Raw genomic sequence first — 22,795 nt, forward strand, 5'->3', positions numbered from 1 at the left:
GCACCTTAAAAGATGTTCTCAGTGTACAATCTGGTCGCCATGACATGTCAAGAAAAGTACCCGTCACTGACGGTCAATCTGTATCCAAAGTTGTCTATTATATTGAACAGGCTTAGCGGGCGGCGCTCCTTGAGGCGTGAGGGGCAGGCAACCCCCAGTGACCCCACGCCCCAGCTCTGCCAGGCCAGGATGCTCTGAGCCCCCTGCTGGCCTCGCCGCCGAGTCGTTTATTTTTAACTTCGCAGTGTCTCTACTTTGAGGCTTCTTTTACTAACTTTCTTTGTTTTCATGAGGAAGGATGGGTTTGTTGGAAAGGAAAGACCTGGTCGTTTGTCATTGATTTATGCAACTTTACACACACATTATTCTACACAATGTTACATGACAGCGTCCTTATTTAACAAAAACATGATACGGTTGACAAGAGGGCGTTGGACTTTTTGCATGTTGGAATTATTACAGGTTTTGAAAACATTGAGAAAAGTAGCTTACACTGAAATCTCTCCCAATAAATTCTCTGTTTTTGTATAACATTAATGTCTTTGCATTTGTGACTTAAAACAAGGAAAATATACATAACATATGTACATATTTATGTTCCCCAAATTTGTGAAAACTGAGTATTTGTCGACATAACACAATAACACATTTCGTACAACTTAAGCACATTCGTCCCTTAACTCTAGTATATTACATTTCATACAATCGTTTAATAATCTTTATCACTAGTAAAATTTTTGTTTTGCCCCATTTTAAAAATACATTATTTCACACATCACAATAGTATCTGTGGTGTTCCCCCGAGGCGAGGGAACGCTATAATATAACTCTGTGACCGGCAGCCCGGCTGAGCTGAGCCGCCGCTTAAATAAATACAAACTTTGGTATGCTTAGTTTTGCGCGGGGTGGCCGTCGAGGGCCTCGAGGGCCGTTCGACGCTGGCCGCTGCTCGTCGCCAAGTCCAACCTGTCTCAACGCTCTGGCCACCCCTTTTCAACAAGTGCAACACGAAAAGGTGGTGGAGAGGTGGAGACAGCGGGGCTGGAGTCAAAATTGAAAACAATAAGAATTTTTAAATTTTTTGCTTGTTGAGTTGGCGACGGACGCAGCCAGCATCTCGCTCACGCGCTGCTCGACCGTCGTAACGTGACGAACATGCAAAATAGTTTACAATCAAGAGATCTGAGGCTCGGCAGCCGTCGGGGAGCTTCGGGGGCAGCGAGACACCTATGGTGACCTGGCCGGGGACCACAGACGCCCCGCCACCCGCCCTCCGCCGTACGGAGCCCACCGCCTCTGGAGCTGCACAGGATATCACACTTCACATCAGGTGAGACAACGCGGATTGTGATTTCAAAATCACAGATAGGATTGGGTGAGACCGATCACAAGGAATCACACGATAAAATTAGCTCTCTTGTCATATTAACAGCGCCTTGCGCGTCTCCGCTGCCGGCATCCACATATATTGTGTTTACATGTATCCGCGCGGTACAACAACTTGTTTGAACTAAAGGTCTCTATTTAATTTGCATCAGCACAAATTATAGAAGAATACGGAACTAGAATACAGAGCTAAGCAGTGGAGCAACTTAAAACTGACAGCATAAAGCCTCTTATCCAAATCGTACAAAACAATGGTAACTTTGAAGGTTCATATTAATCTATAAAAACAAATTACAAACAAATTACAGATTTAGTACAGAATTATTTTTTTAAATACTAATTTTGAACAATCACAATCCCTGTGTCGAGCTGAACAATGCACGCGCTATCTCCGTGCTATCGCGCACGTACACACACACAAACACACATTCACACTCACTCAAGGCTCTTTCATACTGACTTCCTATCTTGTTTTTAAAACTCCATTGCAATGAAAAAAATGTAAACAGGTAACGTCAAGAATGTATCAAAGGAGTGCATACTAAGTAGACGAGCAGTCACTCAAAACCCAATAAAAGACTGTTGAAATTTGGAAGTTGACCAAAAAACGACTGCATTTAACAAACGTTTTCAGAGAGAAAAATAATAAAACAAACTTGCAGAGTATGTTCGTACAAGGCTCCTGTATGACAGTTACGATATTCTTCAATTATCAACCCTCGCAATAATAACAGTTATAATAATAGCAATAATAATATAATAATGTCATATCTCACAAATAAAATAATAATAATTTAAATTATATTTTGTCTTTAGTTTCTCATTAAATTGGTTTGTACTCGTCACTACAAGTCTTCATAGATCACTTTGTTGTCACTCTGCAGCTTGTGCGTGCCAATTGCCAGACAGAAGGCCACAGAAAACAGCTTTCCAAGAAAAAGCGGAAGAGAAATAATAGAAATAATAAATAGGGATGCCGCTTTCCATCCAGTGCGAGCGAAATGATAATTTAACTAGAATTCTAACAAGGAGTTTTCTGCGGTGGGTCGCGGCGCTGCTGCCGTTGCCTGCCTGAGCCATGCACTTCTGGAGCTGGAGCGGAGCATGCTGCAGTTGGTTTGAACCTCGCTAGACTGTTGGGGCTCATCATGTGTATTCTGACCGCCAGCTCGCCTGTCGAAAACAAACGAAACACAATTAGCAATACACTCTAAAGATGCTTTCAGATTGAAAATTTAGACACTGACGCTCATGTGCGCGCTAGCCTCATGCTTACCATCGAGTTGGAGGTGGCGGCCAAGCCCAACGACCCGGAGCCCAGCGCCGACAGGGGACTCATGTGGTGGTGATGGTGCATGCTGGCTGCGCCGGGGTGTGGGTGGCCCCCTCCGAGGCCGCCGTGGGGTGTGGGTGCGGGCGCCACGAAGCTCTGCAACAAGAAGACCGTCAGCAACGGCAGCGACAACGGGGAGGCGAGGCGCTTCTCGTGGTACCTACCTGGTGATGGTGCACGTTGGAGCCGTGGTACCAGTGGCTCATGGCCGCGGCCGCGTGGTGCGCCGCGGGGTGGAGGGCCGCCGCGCCGAGGTGGTGGTGGGGGTTGGTGTTGAAGGAGCCAGGGTAGCCGCCGACGCCTTTGCCGCTCGGGTCCAGCGGCTTCATCATCTCCGACATGACCCCCGACAAGCTGAGGCAGCCGCCACCGACGCCCTTCTTCTTCTTGGACTTGGACGACAGCTTGCGATTCCGCGTCTGGATGCCCTCCTTCTTCATCGTCATTGGTCGGTTCACCTGCGAAGAAAAAAGAACGGGGTCAGTGGGTCGTCCGCAAAGGTCGTCCTGTCCAAAATGCATGGAGACGCGGCAAGCCAGGCCGACGTCGTGCACGAAGTACCCGCTCGGCCCACGCGTCACCGCCTCTCATTAATATTCGTGCGAGGACCACGTCGACGGCGTCCATGCCGAGCCCCGGGGCCTCGCCGCCACGCCCCGCACCGAGTGTGCTTGGACGGCCAGGCTTTGACCCTTCGTCGGCCACGCGAATGAAATCTCAAATTTCCTTCCCGCGGCCACGTCGGACGGGACGTGGCGCGGCCGCGCTCGGTCCGGCCGGCGTGCTCGGCTCGTATACAAGCAGGCCGTTCCGTTTGGTTCCGGACGATTTGGTGCCGATGCACGGATCTCGTCACGCGGAGCCTCGCCGAGCCGCGGGGAGAGGAGGGGAGAGGTAATTGGACAAGGATCATCGTGTGCAGGTGATTAAAGCGCGGAAGGGAAGGATAATTTCAAAAACTGGGATTGAAGAGGGAAATTACTAAATAAATGGCTGCGATCAACACGCCAAAACCCCTTTTCGAAAAACTCAAACCCCGCGCCTGGTGTCATAGGTGCCAATGCAGCGGCAGGTGGAGCCCGCCTTTTGAGCACACTTTTAATAACCCGAGCGAGAGGTGATGGGAATAATCAATAAGGGAGCGCACGCCGCGTCCGCCGCGTCGCCCAGCGTGCAGCACACCCGGCCCAACCCGGCCTCATCACGTCAGTCGGGAATGAGGCGAGCATGATGCGCAGGACATAGTTCACAGATTAGTGCCCCCGATGGGGCCCAATGGGGTCCGGCCGGCGGGGGGTCGCGGGGGCGCCTTGGCGGGGCTATCCCATGCACCCGCGGGGGGCGCAGCGTCTCACCAATTACAAGTCGTTTACCGCGGACCGCGGGGGGCGGAGGAGAGGGGAGGGAGGTGCAGACCCCATGGGTGAACTGATTCCTTTTCGCCGTCGGAGAGAGAGGTGGGAGCAGTCCACTGCAGGACTCGCTGACGACTGCGTCGTGCGTGAGAGCAGCGCTGCTTGTGTGTGTGTGCACGTAATGTCACTGCACCGCAGCGCCTCTCGCCTCCGTTGCAGTGGCGTTTGCTGCACGCTGCATGGCCTGCGCGGCTACCGGCCGGCCCATCGACAGACTGAGCGTCGTGTGCGTCTCTCTCGCACCCCTTAGAGGATGAGTGCGACAGAGTCTCAGTGACTCTCGGAGTCAGTCGGAGCGAGGCGACGTGTATCCGCGCCCAGCCACTGCAGCCACCGTCAGGGAGGGGACAAGCATTCTGCCGGAAAAGCAGCACATAAATCAGCGTGGCCGGCCAGCGCCGCCACAGCGCCGTCTCGGCACAGGAGGCGTTTGGCCCGCGTCCCGTCCGGGATGGATCGCGCCCCGAATCGCGCGCGATAGAGAGCGCGCGACAAACGAGCGGTGCCGCGGCGGTGCCCGATGGAGCGCGACGCGTCCGGCGCCCACGCGCCACTCACGGCCGCGCGACCTAATTGATGATCGATTTTTAATTGATTGGGAAGTGAATTGGTTGCACCTCGCCTGCGCGGTGGCCGCCGCCCGCGAACTGCCGCTCCCATTCCAGCGACTCCGCGCGCGTCGCCCAACATCAGTGAGCGGGAAATGTGCAGCACGTGCCATGGAAGGAGTGGCGGCTCAGCGCCGCGCGCAAAAAGACGCCGGGAAAAAGTGGCAGAAAAACTGCCGACAAGCGAGGCAGCCACTCGAGAGTCCTCCTATCCCGGCCGAGTTATGAGGACCTGTATGACTTATAACAAGCGGCCCGTCCGTCCGGCCCGACTCGCGAATCGAAACGGCGAGCCCTCATTGAGTGTGTATTGGCGTGATTCATCAGCCCGTATACGTTGCGACGACAACCACCGCAAATAAAATAATCGCGCCAAAGGAAGAGGAGCGCAGCGCAAAACAAAGGGCCGCGCGACAGATATACTGCGGCACACGTGAGGTGGTCTGCCCTTCTACTGCGCGTTCGGTCCGCCACGCCGCGCACGCCCCACGCGAACAGTGCCACCGGCCGTCAATCCGCGTTGTCATAACACGCAGCGCTGCTTTTTTTTTGCGCGCGATGGCCGGAATTTATGACGAACATTGGAATCAGTCACGAAACCAGCCTCGTCAGTCAAGTCGGCAGCGCCGCAATCGGAGCAGAGCGGCCAGCAGCGAAGCGCGGAGCCAGTGAGGCGACAAAGCCGTGCGGACAAACGAGATAGCGATACATCGATGGCCACGCCGATATGCGCTTTGAGATATCGATCGTGGCGGTGGGCGAGCTGGCTTGGCGCCCCCTGCCTCCGGGCCTCAGGGCCTGGCTGCACCGAATCGCCAAGACTGTCACACGGACTCGCCGGCCCGGCCCCCTTCTACTCGGACTCATCAGCAGCTGGCCAAGTAGCGCCGCACTTCCAGCCCTGGACTTGATTAGTCACTAAAGACACCTCCAAAAAAATTAATGACGTTTTTTCTAAACAGCATCATGTCGGCGAGTACGAAGTTCACCTCGGTTAGGCCCCGATGCCCCCCGCGGCTCCTCGCCCGGCCGGCCCAATAATGAAGCATGACTAATGCCCTTCGGGCCATTGCAGCCTGCAGGCCATTGTTGCCACCCAGCAGAGTGAATCCTAGCGGCCCGAGTCGGCCGAGTGGGCGCCCCGGGGGGTGCGGGGGCTCCGCGGGGCCACCCTTCACCCTTGGCGCCTTTCTCTTCCTGTTACCGTTTCCCCTAATACCCCCAATGGACAATATGGAACCATTCCTTTGTCGGGATTCGGCCGCGCAGCCGGGCCATGACGGCGCTGCCATGCCCCCTTTGCCAAAGGGCAGGCTGTTATTCGCATCCACGGCAAAAAGAGCACCGAAGAGGCTCGAATTAAATAAACAAGGTGTCTATGGCGGGGCGTTAAACACGGCGTACACGGCCTTGACGTCGTCCAGGGCCTACAGCCGCCACCAGGGCCTCCAGCCTCCCGGCCGGTGGCGACTCGATAAATATCCCGCCATTGCGAGAGGATTCCCCGCATTCCGGCGAGCGAGTCACAGCGACTCGGCGGCAAGGGACGTAAAATGAAAATTTTCTGCCATAAAACAACACAATATTACCGCAAACAAAACATTGCCAACAGCACGTTGATGCCCCAAAGCCGGCCGGCAGCCTCGCGTCGTCGCCGTGCGGGACAACAAGTAGTGAGCCAGGCGGCAGGCAGGCCAGGCAGGCCCTTACCTCGACTGGACCCGGCTCGCCCCACACCGCTACCAGGCGCAACACCTTGCTCGAATAAAATGCAATATTTTATTGTGTGGCCGGCCAGCCGCTGGGCCCTGCCTGCTCTGCCTGCCCTGCCTGCTGCCAGCCCTGCCTGCCCGGCGCGCTTGTCACCAGCACAAGTGTGCCCAGCCAGCCTGGCCGACCGGGCTCGGCCAGCTCCGGGCAGCTCCACGCTCCGGGCAGTAAACCTGTACAGACCAGCGGCAAAGTCCCCGGCGGACCGGGCAGGACTGCGGGCTATCGAGTTCCCACGTCAACGGGCTGCTAGGGGTACGCGTCAGCCTCTGCGACGCCCAGCACGGCCTCGGCCAGGACGGTGGCCAGGACGTCGACGCGGCTTACGCCCCTAGAGCACCCTAGTCGCGACCCCAGTCCAGGCGGCGCACCCCACACCCCGCCAGCACGTTGTTCTGATGAAGACAGTACAGCGCCCCGTCGTCTTAACGACTGACTTACTTTTATTTCGGCCTCCAAGTGGCAGTAAATGTCCACGGCGGGCTTGACCTCCCCACCATTCCAAGCCCTGTTGTGTGTGTGCGTTGCGTGCACCTCGGAAACGAGTCGGGTCCGGGCTACTCGTTAATAAATATTGCGGTCCGCGCTCATTAACGCGATGCTCACACACACACACACACACACACACACACTCACACACCTGTCCCACTGTCACTGGCGGTAAATATGAGGCGGCGATCGGCAAGTCGTCACTGCGCTGCGCGTGGCGGCGCGGGGCGCGGAGCCACTCGTAAAAATGGCAGCCAAGGTAATTGAATATCTCAGCGAGCGGTGTGCATCAAGTTCGCTTTATAGGCTCAGCCAGTACTCCACGCATGCGCAGACCGCAAGCCTTTTTTTCCGCCGTTTTATCCCCCTCCACTTTCCCCTTTTTTCGCTCCTTTTTACGACTATGCAAAGCGCCGGGCTTGTTAGTGCCGCCTTGGGGTTTATTCGCGGCGAGCAGCAGGTGAGTCCGTTTTCACGGCCGTGACGACAATGTGACGGTCTCCTCCGCCTCGTCACGCCCCGTCACGAGGTGTTGATGATCGGAATTTCCCGCCCAAAGTGAAGCAAGCGCCACTCGCAAAAGGCGTTTCATTGTTGTGCTTTCTCTCTCCCCCTCTGAGTGCCTCCGCGCGCGTCGGGCAGCGGCAGAGGGTTGCATTGGATTGCAAGGCGCGGCTGCACAGTGCCGGGGTCGGATTGCGGTTCAATATGAAAAGGTGTGCGGGTAATCCGTGCCCGCGCGCAGCCCCGTTGGCCTCTTATTATTATTTTCTGTTATGACGTGCCAAGAAAAGGTGGCGTGTGCCTTTTGGGCGAACGAGGGCGAACGGGCGACCGCATCCTCCAGGTAGCGCAGTGGAGCGGCGGGGCGCGACCCCCGACCCGGCAGAGGCACTGCGAGGCCTGGCTGACTGGATGAATTATGGACAAAACGCCTCCGGGTGCTTCGCAGTGCCTCGGACGCCCACTTGACAATGTCTGCCGAGTCACCCAAGTCACGCGCTAATGGTTCCACTTCCATTTAATTTTGCGCCGCGAGACAACGAGTGTCACGCCTATGTTAATCGATACCGCAGCGCATTGTGCGCCCCCCTTATTGGGTGCCAAAAGTCGCTTCGCGTTGCGTTGCGTCGCGTCGCGTCCCCCTCGTGGGAATCGAACCTCGGCCTGGCTGCGCCGTGCGCGTCCGCGCGGAAACATGTTAATCTATATTTCCACAGGGGGATACGTAATTGAAAATCCGCGAGGCCACAAAGCGAGTCCCGCGCCAAGTCGAGCGTCAAATCAAAACGGCTGCCGCGTGGAGAGCACGGCGAGCACGCCGGGAAACGGCTAAGCAGGAAGGCGGCGGGGCGGGGCGGCCTGCTTGGCGCCGGCGCGGCAATCGTTTCGACACGGCTGTCAGCGGCGCGGGCTAGACGACCTTCTTAAAAAAGAGGTGTCTCATTCAGAAACGGTCTCGTCACACCGCAATGCCATGCCGTAGTTAAATTTCGCCTTCCTACATTCATTTTTACAAGCTGCGGACCGATTTGCACCTAAACGCGACGCCCCATGAAACAGACAGCGACGAAAACGACTCTCTGGATCAGAGTGCAGCTTCCCATGGCGCCGCGCCGCCGCACGGCAAGTCAGCAGCCCCTGCGATGACCCCGTCGGCCTCGTCTCAATATTTCAGCGGGGACGCTCCCCAGCCAGAGCCGCGGGGCGCGGGGGTGCTGATCGGAACGCGGCAAAAAAGCCCTGGCGGACGGTATCGGAAGGAAGACGCCGAGCAGGGCCCGGAAGGAGGGCATTCCGGGGCGCCGTGGAGCACGCCGTCGAGGACACACTCCACGCACCGGAACGCGGCATTGCCCTGGCAGTGCCCCGGCAGTGCCTCCGTCTGGCGTCACCCAGCGCCGCCTTTTTAATTGACCGTGGCGGGGCAGCAGCACCAGCGCACCCTGCTTCGGCGCCACGGCCCGCGCCGCCCGCGCCGCCCGCGCCCCGAGCGTCGCGACGGCGGCGTCGTCGGCGTCCTCGCACAGGAACAAGTCGCGCCGGGTAATGACATCAATTCGTTTCTTTTTGTCGCTCTTCGAGGACTCTAGGGCACTGCAGTGCCGCGACACATGTCACGCCGCGTCCTAAGCAAACAGGGCGGCTCGCAACGCCAAAGGCAAACGCCAAAGGGCCCCGAGGCCAGCTCACGCACGTCACCCCGAGCACCAATGAGGGCTGCTTTCACAACAAACAGCAAGCAGCCGGGCCCCCTCCGCGTATCCATTGCCACCAATTTGTTGACTTTGACACGCTCGGTGCGGACGCCGCAGGAAGTGGCAAAAGTGCGGCCCAGGGGTCGCGAACCTCCAACTAGTCTGGCCGCGCTTTTTCCATTTTCTCCGAAAGCGGTCCTCAGTGACGCGCGGGGCCGCCGTGCCGCGGGCAGTCAGTCAGTCACCCCGACGGGAAAGGCGGGGCGGGCACTGCCGGGCACTGCCAGGCACTGCCACGCTCCCTCCCAATCGGACGGGAATCTCCCTGAAAGCTCAAAATGGGGGCGCCGCAGCCGTTTTGAAACGTGAACAGTCACTTAGCGCGGCGCGGCGCCAAAGAAAAGCGTGAACTATGGCGCGGTGGCGCTGCGGCCGTCGGGACGTCGACGTCAGTCACATCCTGCGGCCAGCGGCACTCGGAGCCCCGCCCCGCCTTTCTTGCGGCCGCTTCTTGCCCCTGGAGCACGCCGGAGCCTGCCGGTGCACGCCGGAGCACGCCGGAGACTAGGCGGAGGCGGCGCCGCGGCGCTCTTACCGACGGTCATTTTCTCTCCTTGTCCAATACAGCAAACTGCCGTCGTGTGAAAAGAAAGTTCTTGTCAAATTGTATTTCAAAGTCTAAATTTATCATCTACTTCGTACAAACAACGTTATCACCTGCTGAAAATGCCAGTGTATTACCGCTTGGCCGATGCCCAACGGCTTCTATGACACACACACACGCACGTGGGGGCCGAAAACGCGCGCGCCTCGCCCGGATTTGCTTGTACGTCACGTCCGCGCGCGCGCACGCCACCGCGCGCCGCGGTACGCCACGCCGCGGCCCGCGTGTGTTTGGATTCATTGATTGGGGTAGGCCTTCTCGCCGCCACCGCGCTACGCATCGCACGCATGCCAGCCCCGGACAAAAAACGAAGAGGCGGGGAGTCGAACCCGGGGCGTCACCGGCGTGTCTGCGCGCGGCCTGCACTGTGTCACCGGCCGGCGTGCCAGGCATTCCTGCTTGCGTCAAATGGCGCGCGGACAATGCCGCTGCTTAATTGTTAGACAACTCCCCACGCCCCTCACCTGTCCGTTTTTTACCCTTTTGTCATCGTTTACCCAGTCCCCCCCACCCCGCCCACCAATTTGACTTGTCAAGCTATTGAGGCGCTGAGGGAGTTATTTTTAGCAAATCACCCCGGGGCCTTCCTTTTTTACTCGTGTTCGCCTCGTCCGGCGCCAGGCGCGCCGAGCAAGACGCCGAGCCCTCAGCCTCCATGACGCCACACAAACCTTTGGGGATTCCGTGGCGGAGGAAAGGCGAAGCGGTCAATGAATTAGGCACAATGTGATATTCATACGCCGATCCAGGCATCGCAGCCAGCCGGCCCGCCCAGCCCATCAGCGGGCTTCAAATAGTCGCGCCTGGAATATGAAGGCCGAGGCCCCTCGCGCTCGCCCCACCCCGCCTTTTCTATTTCCAATGCACTCATCCCAGTTTTACATGACGGAGATTCCGAGGCGCAGATTAACGCCTTTGCTGGGGACTTCTAGCCGGGACTAGCCGGCAGTGTGCCAGAGATTCGGAGAGATAATCGGGCCGTTGTGGGAGGACGGGGGTAGGGCGGGGCGGGCGGGCATTCGGCCGTTCCGGAAGAGGGACTCCTCTGGGGGGTAAATAAACAGGGGCGACTCAAACTAGAAGTTACAGTGTCACGTACTCGGCAGTAGCCGGGACGGCCCGGACCCGCAGCGGGGGACACCCCACTACTTGCGTCACCTCGTCCAGCGCGTCCCGTCGCCCACCTCGTGCATGTCCCGTCCGGCTACCGTGCGCCGCCCGGCCGGCCGCACCCCGCCAGCACTCATCGCTCTGTCTCTCTCGCCACTGCGCAACGCCCCACGAGCGCGAGAGAGACAGAGACAGCACGGCGTCCAGGACAAGGTGGCGCTAATAAAGGCAGGCCGGCTAAATCGGGTGGAAGGGGAGCGTTATCGCGACCCTTCCATCACGGCGGACTTACAAGCGCCGGCTTTGTGGCGCAAACGACGTCAACCAACTCGGCGGCGCGTGGTGCTGTCCCCACAAAATGTGAGGAGGAACACGTCGTCGGGGCCGAGCTGGCTGTCCGCACACATGACACGCAGCGCACCGCGCAGCACCGCGCCGACAAAGCCGTCAACTTCGCCGCGGCCGACGGCGTGCCGACGGCTTGGCCTGCTCCGTGCCGGACTCGGACGCGGCAATCTCGGCCTGCATCGCCGCCTCTAAGTTTCACCTTTTGATGTATTTGGACGCGCGAGGCCGGCCGGCAAGCCGACGAGTGTGCGTTGCCGCTCCGCTATTATGTCTCATTGTGGCGTGGCCGGCGTGGCCCTCGCAAGCTCACGCATTCACGCATGCTCACGTCGCCGAGGCCCCTTCGCGGCCCCGCACACACGCGTCTAATGAGAGACACCGGACCGGCCAGCTCGTTTGTTTTAATTGGGGCAATATTGTGTGATACAACAAGTCCGTTTGATACCGCCATAACTCTGGGCGTCTCGGGGACGCGGCCGTCGTCGACGCGCACCTTCTACACGCGGCTTGGTGCTCGGGGCGTCGCAGGGCGTCGCGGGGCGTCGCGGAGGCAGAGGGTTGCAGGGGCGTATCAGCCCATCTGGCGTGTGCGATAGAGCATGCCATACACAGATGAGGCGATAGCGGGCCCTGGCGCGGCGCAGCCTCACCGTGGCCAACCCCCAGAGGGGCCCCGGGGCGTCCCTCTGCCCGCGGGGCCCGGCAGAGGGGGCCGTGCCAGCACTGGGCCGCGGTGTGCCCCGGCCGCCCCGGGCCGCGCGCCTCGCAAGCACCGTGGAACGGCGTGGAACGGCGTGGAACCGGTCCAAAACGACTCAGCGGACTGTGAACCCGGGCGCGGCCAAGCCAGCTCAGCCTGCAGCCCTGCAGCCCCCTGGCTGCCCCCTTCGCTGCTCCTACCCGAGGGTGGCTATGCTGGCTATGCGTCGCGGACTCGCCGCTCAAAATTCACAGATGAACGGCTTGCGAGGCTCTCGGCGGCAGCCACAGGCAGCCACAGGCAGCCATCGGCGGACTGTGTTTTCGCCTCTTTCCGGGGAAGAGCAAGCCAAGCCGGACGCGGGCGCAAACCGCAGAGCCAGCAAGGCCTTGACGGGCTTGTCCACGCTGAAAACACGTGTGCGCGCTGTCCGCGTGTCCGCTCGCGGTGGCGTGCTGGTGGCGTGCTCGCGGGATGCAGCGGAGTGGCGCACGGCGGCACGGCCGCACGGCATGGGAATACAGTGGGCATCCGCGCATCCGTCACGTCGCCAGCTGCTTTCCCAGTGCCTCTTATTATTTTGCCGCGCTCCAGTGGATTCCACTGAAAACCGCACGCGCGCGGCTGGAGGCCGGGCCGGCCGGGTCCGGCTCAGGTGGGCTTCACATCAGTCACCGCCAAATCGGATCAGGCGAACCGCGCGAACGGGGCGATGACATGACGGCCGCTTCTCGCGTCGTCGGGGAGCTCGGCGAGTCCCCCGCGCGCGCTGACGACGGCGACGACGACGACTGGGCTCACGCTCCGCCAGAGTCTAACCGAGCTTTGCGCCACGCTCCGAGACGCACGCCCAGCACGCAGCAGACTGAGTCGTTTTCGTCCGTCTGTCTCTCTCGCGCCCACAAGGAACGCCCCATGAGTGCGAGAGGGACGGAGTGAGTGTGGCTGCTGGCCGCGTCCCGGCGCGTCCTGCCGCACACAGCGCCGCCACTGTTCGGGGTAAATGGGCCCGCCACTGCCCCGGCGCCTTCCTGCCGCGCGGGTCCCCGCAGCCTGGGCGCGCTGGGCGGCCCCAAGGCGGCCCCCACGGCCGCACCAAGCCCACGGCCCCACGGCCGCGGGGGCAGACTACGGGGACCTCGAGGGGGCGACGACGGCGCGACGACGGCGCGACGGCTACCAAACCGCGATCCTTCCCCGTCGGATGCAGCCCAGATGACGCCCCGGCCAAGCCCCGGCCAAGCCCCGGCCGAGGCGAGACGACTCGGAATTAATTAGGTCATTAGCGAATGCAGGAGCCTGATGGATGGCCCGGAGAGAGAGGGGGGGGGGGGGTTGGGGGGCAGAAGAGGGCCTTCTTCGAGAGTACCTCATCGGGCTCCTGGCGACACACATCACAACAAGAAGTCCGCACACCCCACTCGACCCTTCCCCAAGCTCGCTCTCTTTTAAGCGACCAAAAGATTTATGTTATAATAAACGCGCAACAATGCCAACCGTAGAGGCCCCACGCCAACTTGGAACGTGATAAAAGACCCGCAGCTCCAAAAAATAACGCAACGAAATAGATAGAGGCGGAGGGGACGGGGCCCCGCGGGGACGACGGGGTCCTCGAGTTCGGGTAGAGTGTCACAGTGTCACCTGGGCTGCAGCCAAGGCACCAAGGTGCGCGAGGTGGGGCGGAGGGCCGCATGCTGCACAATGGCTGGGGTATAAAAACACTTCTCAGGACGCACCCACAGGGACTCCACAGTGCACCCACCGCACTCGGGGGGCTCCCGAGGGCACCCAGACTGCACCCAGGGGGCCCGGACCCGACAATCGAGCGTCGCGTCAGAGTTTGAGTAAGTTACTTTAGCGAGCCGTGGGGTGTCTCGAGTGTGTGTGTGTGTCCTGTCCTCGCCAGCGCACTATAAAGGGTGGCGAGGCAAATTCATGACCCGGCCGGGCGGGGTGGGGCCGCGGTCATTTCCCAGAAGAGCCAACCGTTCGGAAAAAGATTCAAACCTGCAAGGCAGCGCGAAGCGCTTCGCACGCTGCGCTGTAGTATATGCAGTGCGTACGGCGTTACGGCCAACACCGGTAGCAGCGCAGCAGCCAGCCTCCCTCTGGTCTCCTCTGGTGTGCGCCACACTGTGTGGGCATCGTTACGACCGAGTCAGTCCCCTTGGCACCCCGCCAGAGGACATACGTTCCATAATGGCACCTGAATGGGGAGCAGAGAGTCGATCGGGCGGCCTGCGCCGCGCCTCGCCCGTGCCGCGCCTCGCCGCACAGAGAAAGTCGCGGTGCGATGCTGCGGCATGCTGCGGCGGCACGCGGCCTCCGCCTGCTAAATCGCGGTGCTCATTGGCACGCCGCCGCCATCCGGCAGGGGCTGTGGGGGCCACGGGGGCCGTGGGGGCTGCCGCCGCTCCAGCCAGCTGTGTTCGCCGGGCGGCCCGCTGACAGGCGTATCGGGTAGCCGCTCTGCCCCGCTCTGCTCTGGCCGGGCGGGGGCGTCCCGGACGCGTGTGATACCCGCCACTGACGGGCTGCCGTGATACGCGCCAGCCGGCGACACACAGACACGCACACACTGACTGACGCGGTCCTCGACCGTTGGTCTAAGCTTGCAAATCCGCCGCGCCCGCTTCCGCCCTGAGTGCGAGAAGGACAGCACGACGGCCAGGTCGTCCTGTCCTCGCGGGCCGCTGCGCTCGACGCGCTTTGCGGCGGGACGGAAGTCCTCCGCTCGGCTGGGCTCCCCGCCATTCGATCGTCGTCGAATCAAAATAAACTGTATCATTGGCCCGGTAATCGATACTACTTTTGTGCTCGCGTTTAAAAGGCCGCGCCCCCTGCTTGGCCTGCTTGTCGCCGGCCTTTGTGACGCGGGCATCCCTGTCAACCCCCCTCTGCCGGTCCTCCTGGTTCCTTCCCTTGCCGCGGTGCGCTCGTTGCGACAAAAGCGTTTTGCTATACTGTGGCCCTTGCACGGCCTGCACGGCCTGCATTGCATGCTCAATGGGGTCCATCAAGATTAGGGAGTTTGGCTGTTTGTCGAGCCCGGGCCGCGTTGTGCCGCGTTCCCATGGCGCCCTGGTCCTGGTGCTCTCCGGCCAGGCGGAACCTCTCGGGGCTTTCTTCTCCGCACTGTAGGCATTATGGGATTTGGGGGATGCAGGCCCGGCCGGCCAGCCAGACCGAGCAGGCAGCCGGCGAGAGGACGACGGCGACGTGGCGCCGCCGGCAGGGCCGTCTTAGTCACTGGCGGCGGCAGGCGGCGAAAAAATGCGGCCCGGTGTCCGTCGGCGTCGGCCGGCCGAGGCCTGTGGCCAGGCCGTCCTGGGCACGTCCTTTCACCTCCCCAGCACGTAGGGCGGCAGGTAGGCCCCACACGCGCCAGCGCACACACACAGTCACACGCACGCCTCACGTAGGCTCACGGTAACGGGACGTAATGAACAAACATGACACAAAGACAAAGACGCGGCCGAGAATGAGAACCAGACGCCACGCGGCCCTGCACTGAGCGGCTGCGGTGGCGGAGACGAGCACTTCCAAATCCACCAAAGCCCGAGCGGTGCTCGGCGGCGCCGTCTTTTACCGCGCCACGCGGCACACTGACAAAACGGAGTCGCATTGCGACCGCCGAGACGTGGCAAGCCGTGCATCGTAACAGGTGCACCGAAGGGGTTCCTACTCGCGCGGGCATTGGCCATGGCGGGGTCCACGGGCACAGCCCTTTGGCGCTGCCTCGCACGGGCGGCCCGTTTTTTTGGCCTGGATCACGGGGTCCGCGGGGTCGGCCAGGAGGAACGTGCTCGGGCCGGGCGGCTCTATGAAGGACGGTTATTCACGCCGAAGGGCTTTCTCGTGATCCGAAGGGCCGAGCAGGGCCAGCTGGAGGGCGGCTCGTAAAGATAGCCATCGGCAGAAGCCCAATCTTCTGTCCCTCCGAAAGGAGAAAGCAAATTTCCAGGTCTCGTAAAACAGTAGCGCCGTGCCGCCGTGCTCGGCCATGCAAGGAAAGCGCGCGAAAACGGCGCCGATTTCGAATAACCGCCGGGCGGGGTCCGGGAGCACGGCGATTACGGCTTAGAGCCCGGAAATGTCGCAAAAAAGGGAGGAACCGGGGCGCGCTTGAACACACACTAATGGATTCAGGAGACATGCGTGCAATGAGGACAAACCGGGGAAAGAGAGGATCTCACTCCGCTCTGCTCCACTCCACCCCCGGCGTCCGGCCCGTCCGAGGGCCCGTCCGGCAGGCAGGCCAGGACGCCAAGGAGCCGGCCGCCGAGCCGCTCGACCGTGCCGCATTTGTTTTGGCGCCACGAGGTCCGAGGAGGTCCACGAAGTCCACGAGGGGAGCGGCTCCAATCAAGTGTGAGCAATCACTTCTGGATGAGCCTCAGGCTGCAGGACAGTGCGGGCCAGTGCGGGGCCGAAAGGCTATGTATTCCGGAAGACGCGCCCGGCCCGGCTCGGCTCGGCACCCCACCGCCCCGCGGCTCGGCCCGGCTGCGCTCGGTGCGCTCGGCTCGGTGCGCTCGGCTCGGCGCGCTCCGCCACCGGGGGGCTCAAGTCCGGCAGCGAGGGAGGACTCACTACTTCCACATCATCGCCAACCCTCCCTCCAGGCCTGCAGGGCCCCGACGCTGCAAATCCCCCGGCCGCACCCGGCTGTGCTCGCTGTGCTGGCCAAGGCGGAGACCGGTGGCGCGGCGGACAGTGTCCACTGGGCGACAAGGCACGGAGGGCGCTGACCCCAGACTGCTGCAGTCTGGCCGCCCGGTTCGGTTCGGCGACCATCCCGTCCCATTTTCAATAAGTTTCCGCATTCTCGGCGCGACAACGACCATTGGAAACAGAGCCGAGCTTATTTTACCCGACCTCTGTGTTCCCCTCATGCGCGAAAAAACGAAAACTCGCATGCTTCTCTCCCTCCCCCCGTTTTGCTGACGACCGGCCGCCATTTGGCGCGCCACCAACGTCCCCGCTTTTTATTCCGCCCCAACGAGAACTAAAAAGTAGGCAGCAGATGACGAGATACTCACATTATGCAGCTTGTAGTAGAGGCCGCAGGCGTTGCACACGGGCTCGCCGTTCTGGTTCCGGCGCCACAGCGTCGTCGTGGTGGTCTTGCAGTTGGCGCACGACGTGCCCGCCCGGCGCGCCGCCGACTGCAGTGACTGTTGGGACAGCACGGAAAACACACAGATATCACACCTGGGCACCGTAGGCACACAACCATCAACAACAACAACAAGAGCGCGCTCGCCGTATGGGCGTTACTCATCCCGGGGAGTGTCCCGGCCGGCCCGGCCGGCTGCTGCAGCCCTAATCACTTCCTGTCTTCTAATCGGAGTCTGATTGGAGGTGTCAGCCGAACGCGTTAGGTCGCGCCGCCGGACCGCCGCCCGGTGGGTGGGTGCGCCAGACTAGTCCGTGTTTAAAAGTGTAATCACAGCCACCGCCTTGTATACGACACTGGCTGCCCGCCCGCGCCCGTCCAGCCACGCCCCGTCGAACTGTAGCACACAATCCCCGGCGCAGCAGCAGCAGAAGCTCCCTGGCCCAACCAGGTGACTCACCTGCCGATGCGCACTCTAGCAGAAAAGGGCCCTTGAGAGGCTGGTGTTCGAACCCGAGTCTGAGCGTCCGCCAGATTGGCTGCTTGGCGCTGCTTGGCTTCGCGCGCGCCCCGAGTCACTTAGCCCGATTTTGCCGCTGCGCCATTACTTTTCTAATTAGCACAGGCGTGCTTATTAACAGCGCAGTACAAGCCACTTCACGAGTTTCTACGCCTCCTTCCTTCCTTCCTTTTTTTTCCAGCGTTTTTAATCAGACGACGATGTGAACCGAATTAAACAGTATCGATAGCCTTCACCCGGTAGGCTGCCCCCCCCCCCCTTTTCCCCTTCGGTATTAATAAGCTCTGACTCATCCCAGCCTGGGAACCTTGGCTGGCCGCTGCACCGGCCGCGGCACTGCCGATGTAAACACGGACGGCAGCGCCAGGCAGCGCGACAGACGGACCCCGAGGTCCCCGATCACTCAGCCCCCCGGTGCCCCGCCCCGGCCCAAGCTTGACGACCAGCTTGTCATGGAGCGGGACGCTCGGGACGCACGCCCGGGGCAAGTCCGTGACCAAACGCGTGACCCCTTGGCCCCTTGGGACCCGAGGAGCGACGGAAGCGGACGGACGACGCCAAGGCCGCCGAGCAGGCCAGCTTGTCCAGCTCCAGCGCGCGGGCCGCCGCCGCCCCGCCTGCTGCAGCAGCTTCCAGCCTCGGAACCAATTAAAAGGATCCGTTGGTTTCCAATCAAAGCGCGCGCACGGCCGAGACGCGCAGCGCCGCGGCTCGGCTCGCCGCATGAAATATGAAGGGAAGGGGGTCATCGAGGTGTTCGTTCGCGAGTTCGCGCCGCCCAAGGCACGCCGAAGAGGCACGCCGAGGGGGCCGCGAACAAGGCTCGCGAAACTCGACAAAACGATCGCGTATCGCAGCGCGGGGGCGTTCCGCAACTGCAACGTGCACGCGCGTCTCTCTCTCTCTCTCTCTCTCTCTCTCTCTCTCTCTCTCTCTCTCTCTCTCTCTCTCGAACACATGTACTTAAAACAACGGCGCGACGCCGCTTTGTGCGGCAACATGATGAGGTCAGGAGGCTGGCCCGGCTCGGCCCGTCCACTACACCCTCCGCAGGCTCCGCATCCCGGCATCAATACGCAGGCGGGGCACGTCCGCTGTATAGCCCCAGTCCTCCGAGTCGCCCCAGTAAATAAGGGACGAGAAAAATGGAAAGGGCGGAGATAAAATCGCACACAAACCGAGGACCATCGTTCACTGTGTCAAGTTGCGACCGCCGCGGCGCGCTGAGAGGTGCAGATAAGAGGGGTGGAGGGAGGGCGCGTGCGAGGGGAGAGGGCCTGGGAAGGGCGAGGCGGGGGTGGCCGGCCCGCCCCGACACGCCACGCCCCGCCACGCCGCGTGTTTGCCAAGTTTTCTTCCCTTTCCGCCGCTTCTTCACAGTTCCGAGTTCCGCCGCCGCGGCGAGAGCGCGCTGTTTCAGCGACCACGGCGTCGTCGGCACTGCGAAACCGAGTCATAATCGCAAAACCCGTCCAAGAAAAAGAACGCGCTGAATCGGTCCTCGGACGGGTCGGCGTGGCGTGGCGTCGACGCGCAGTGCGCCGTAGCGCGCGCAGAGCGGAGGAATCCACGGAGAGAGAACCAAGACGCGGAGATGATGCGAGGGGGCGGCGCGATGTAGCGCGATAGCGAGGGCACTTGCTATCAATAAAATTGCGTGTGAGAAAGAGACGCTGGGCACAATTGGAGAGCGATAGGGGAAAGAGAGAGAGGGAGGGGGAGAGAGAGAGAGAGAGAGAGGCCGCGCGCGGTGGCGGCCTGGTGGGGCGCAGGCAGCTTGGCGGCGCGGCCGCTAGATGGCGCCAGTCGCGGCGTCGCGACGCTCCGTCCGAAATCACACAGTGAGTGGGAGAGGGGTGGCGGTGCCGTGGCGGTGCCGTGGCAAGGCACACTGGCAGGGCGTCCGCCGCGCCGCGCCACGCCCCCATCCGCCCCGCGGCCCCAGCCAGCGGCCCCAGCCAGCGGCCGGGCCGCAGCCCCGCGGTGCAGTCATCGACCCTCGGCATGCCGCCCTCCGGCGGGGCGCAGCGAGCGTCGCGGCCAAAAGGTCCAGTAATTGAATGGCCACTGATAACAGCATGTATCCGGGGCGGGGCGGGGCGGGAAGACACGCGGATAGATGCGTGTGACACTGCGACCAGCATCTCGGTGGCAGCATCTCGCTCGTGCATCCCGGAGTGGCTGCTTTACTGCGCAGGCTGCGATTCCATGCGGCGTCTCTCTCTCTCTCTCTCTCTCGCACTCGCGGGCCGCGCCGCCCTCGCCTCCCTCTCACCTTGATTGACGCCCAGGAAAGGGCCACCGTGAAGGAAAGAGTGGCCGAGGTGGACAAAGGGGACTCGAGCGAGACACTTTTCTCGAGAAGGCGAGACCTGCCGCGCGCTGCGCCGTGCTGCGCCCTCCACCAGTCAGAGTCCCCTTCACTCACACCGTGATTCCCTTGCCGTGCCGTGCCCGGCCGTGCCGCAGGGGAGGCCGCCTGCAAGTGGCCGTCATCGCCGCGAGGATTTCCCCCAGGGTGCCGCCTAGCGGGCCTAGCGCCGCCAGACGACTGAGTCGTTTTCGTCGCTCGGTCTCTCTCGCACCCCTATGGAGCGGCCCATGCGTGCGAGAGAGAGAGCCTGCTGCACTGCACGGCGGGGTCGGCGACCTCTCCCACTGTATTTCGCGGCGCCGCCACCATTTTCGCGGCGTGCCTTCCTTTTTTGGCGGGTAGTCGTCGGTAGCGCGGCCAAGCCAAGCCGGGGCGATCGCTCACGACGTCGCTCGCTCTGGGACGCTGACGCTAACTGGCAGCCAGCCCGCCGGCCGCGCAGCGCGCAGCCCAGTGCAGCGCCGCGGTGCAGTGCCATTGGTGGCCATCCGTGAGAACGCCACCGCGGACCCCACCGCGGACGGCCGACTTCGAAAAACGACCAAAACGCCAAAACGGCCGGGCCGAGTGAGTGAAAGCAAAAACCCTTGGCGGTGACCCTCGCGGTACCGCGCTGCTCGACGACGGGCTACGTGTGCAACGTCAACACACGTGCAAACCACCAGTTGCAACAGCAGTGCGCTGTACCAGCGCGCTACCGCTGCGAGGCTGTTGCTCGCTGCCTGACCTACACCAGCCCTGGCGTGCCCTGCCGTGCCCTGCCGTGACCCGAGGCGGCGGCGCGGTCCGCGGACTTGCAGTGCGGGGGCCTCGAACACGGCGACACTGCGGCGCTGCGGGGTCGTCGCGGGGATCACGGCCGAAAACGACAATCACCGCCGAGAAAAGGGAAAACAGAAAACAGACACTTGCAGCACTGTCAGACGGCTCGGCAGCTGCACGTCGGCGTCCGGGCCTCCTCCAAGCTGACGCGGTGGAACGCACACGGCGACACCTGAGCGCGGCACGGTGCGGCGAACGCAGCGCCCTCCCGCGGCCACAAAATAAATCACCCGCCTCAAATCAGTCGGCCGTCCGTTGCGGGCCACGCCGCGGCCGACGGCGAGGACGGATCGGAGGCAAGCGCGGACACACACGCACACACACACACACACACACGGACGGCACCCACAATGCAATGCGATGCAACCAGGGCTGTGATGTGATGGCACGCAACGCGGAAATAATGGTCAATCGGCCAATACGAAACCGTGGCCTGTGCCGAGCGCCTGTGCAGCTGTTGCTGTGTGAGTGCACATGTGTGTGTGTGTGCCTTTAGCTCGCCTTACCTCGCCTTACGAAGCAAGCTTGATTTATTCGAGTCCCCGGAGCTATTTGCTTATTCAGGAGCTTTTGTCTCACGGACTCTGCCACCACCATCAAGTTCCCTCCTCTCTCTCTCTCTCTCTCTCTTCTCTCTCTCTCTCTCTCTCTCTCTCTCTCTCTCTCTCTCTCTCCCCGCAGCGTGTTTGCATCCCAGGCCACCGCGTCGAGACGCGCCTTGTATCGAACACACCGAGAAACAGACAGAAAGTGGCCATTTCAGCGTGGACGCCATTCCCTGCTGCTGGCTGGCTTGGCGAATGCAAACCGCCTGAATTAAATTTCCGTTTTATTTTTACCCTTTTCTCCCGTTTGGCGCGTCAAGTCGTCCGGCGGGGCGGGGCGCTCGCCAGCGTGCCGCGCGGACCCCCACGTCACGGCGACGTCACGTGCGAGAGCGGCGAGAGCGGCGAGAGCGCACCAGGCCACGTGAACCCAACGCACAGCCTCACACATTTATAATAATAAATGATCGATCAAAGTCAGATTAGGCGGCCTGGCCCGTCGATAACCGCGGCCAGCGGGCACCAGCGGGTCAGCAGGGCCGCGGAGAGAGAGAGAGAACGGCCCACTCGGCTCACATTTCTCTCCTTTTCCTCTCTCCGCGCGCGCGAAGGACTTTTTATTTTTCCAGTGACGCGTCGCAGGTGTCGGCCGAGGTGCTTATGGCCCCGGGTGACAAAGACGTCGGCCCTGCCAGGGCCCCGCCAGGCCCTGCCCGCGCGTCCATCGTCCACACACACACGCACACACACACACACACACTAGTCCAGCCGTCCCGCGGACTTCCACGCCAGCCGCGGAGTGGAGTGGATGCTGCCGAGGTGCCCTCCACTGATCTTGTATTCCGATAGGAAGAGCGGCACAAAACCTGCGCGCCGCGTCTTTTCCCCTTCCCCCTCCAACTCTCTCTCTCTCTCTCTCTCTCTCTCTCTCTCTCTCTCTCTCTCTCTCTCTCTCTCTCTCTCTCTCTCTCTCTCTCTCTCTCTCTCTCTCTCTCTGAGTGTGAGTGTCTGAAATTCATATGCAGCAGCGACGCATTTTCGGCACAGCATGCGTGAGGAGCCACTGCAGCCGAGTGGGACACTACAGTGTCGCCGCGAGCCGCTGACGGAAGGAAGATGGAAAAGAGGGGGAAGGGGAGGGGAGGAGCGAATCCATATCGCGCCGTCCAATCTCGGAGCAGTAGTACAGTGCGGGGCCGCGCGGCCAGGCGGGGCGCCGGAAAGAAACGGGAGCGCAGCGAGAAGAGCGGCGCGGCCGATTTGAGTTTCTTTGGCCCGGGGCGGTTCAGGGCCGCGACACCGCCGACCTCCACGACGCGCTAACCGCCCTAATGGCCGTTTTGGCGCCAAAAGCAAAAACCGCGCCTCATGCCTCGGGGCGCCTTCTTCGAGCT

At 61.4% G+C, this 22,795-nt stretch overlaps 1 protein-coding gene across 3 annotated transcripts in view; it reads right to left on the reverse strand.

Moving 5' to 3' along the window:
- Nucleotides 1-326: 326 nt before the first annotated feature.
- LOC117654096 (GATA-binding factor 2) overlaps nucleotides 327-22,795 on the reverse strand; it is a 61,851-nt gene continuing 39,382 nt past the window's right edge. For 2 of the 3 annotated variants that reach the window (XM_034400276.1, XM_034400274.1), the window contains exons 4-7: nucleotides 17,064-17,207; nucleotides 2,884-3,177; nucleotides 2,663-2,815; nucleotides 327-2,559 (exon numbers count right to left, since the gene is read on the reverse strand). In XM_034400276.1, the coding sequence (XP_034256167.1) occupies nucleotides 2,533-2,559; nucleotides 2,663-2,815; nucleotides 2,884-3,177; nucleotides 17,064-17,207 (618 nt within the window). In that variant the 3' untranslated portion in view covers nucleotides 327-2,532. The remainder of the gene's footprint in view (nucleotides 2,560-2,662; nucleotides 2,816-2,883; nucleotides 3,178-17,063; nucleotides 17,208-22,795) is intronic. The other variant, XM_034400275.1, reaches the window with a different exon arrangement.

Source organism: Thrips palmi, unplaced genomic scaffold (assembly GCF_012932325.1).
Source record: "Thrips palmi isolate BJ-2018 unplaced genomic scaffold, TpBJ-2018v1 HiC_scaffold_10, whole genome shotgun sequence".
Taxonomy (NCBI): Eukaryota; Metazoa; Arthropoda; class Insecta; order Thysanoptera; family Thripidae; genus Thrips; species Thrips palmi.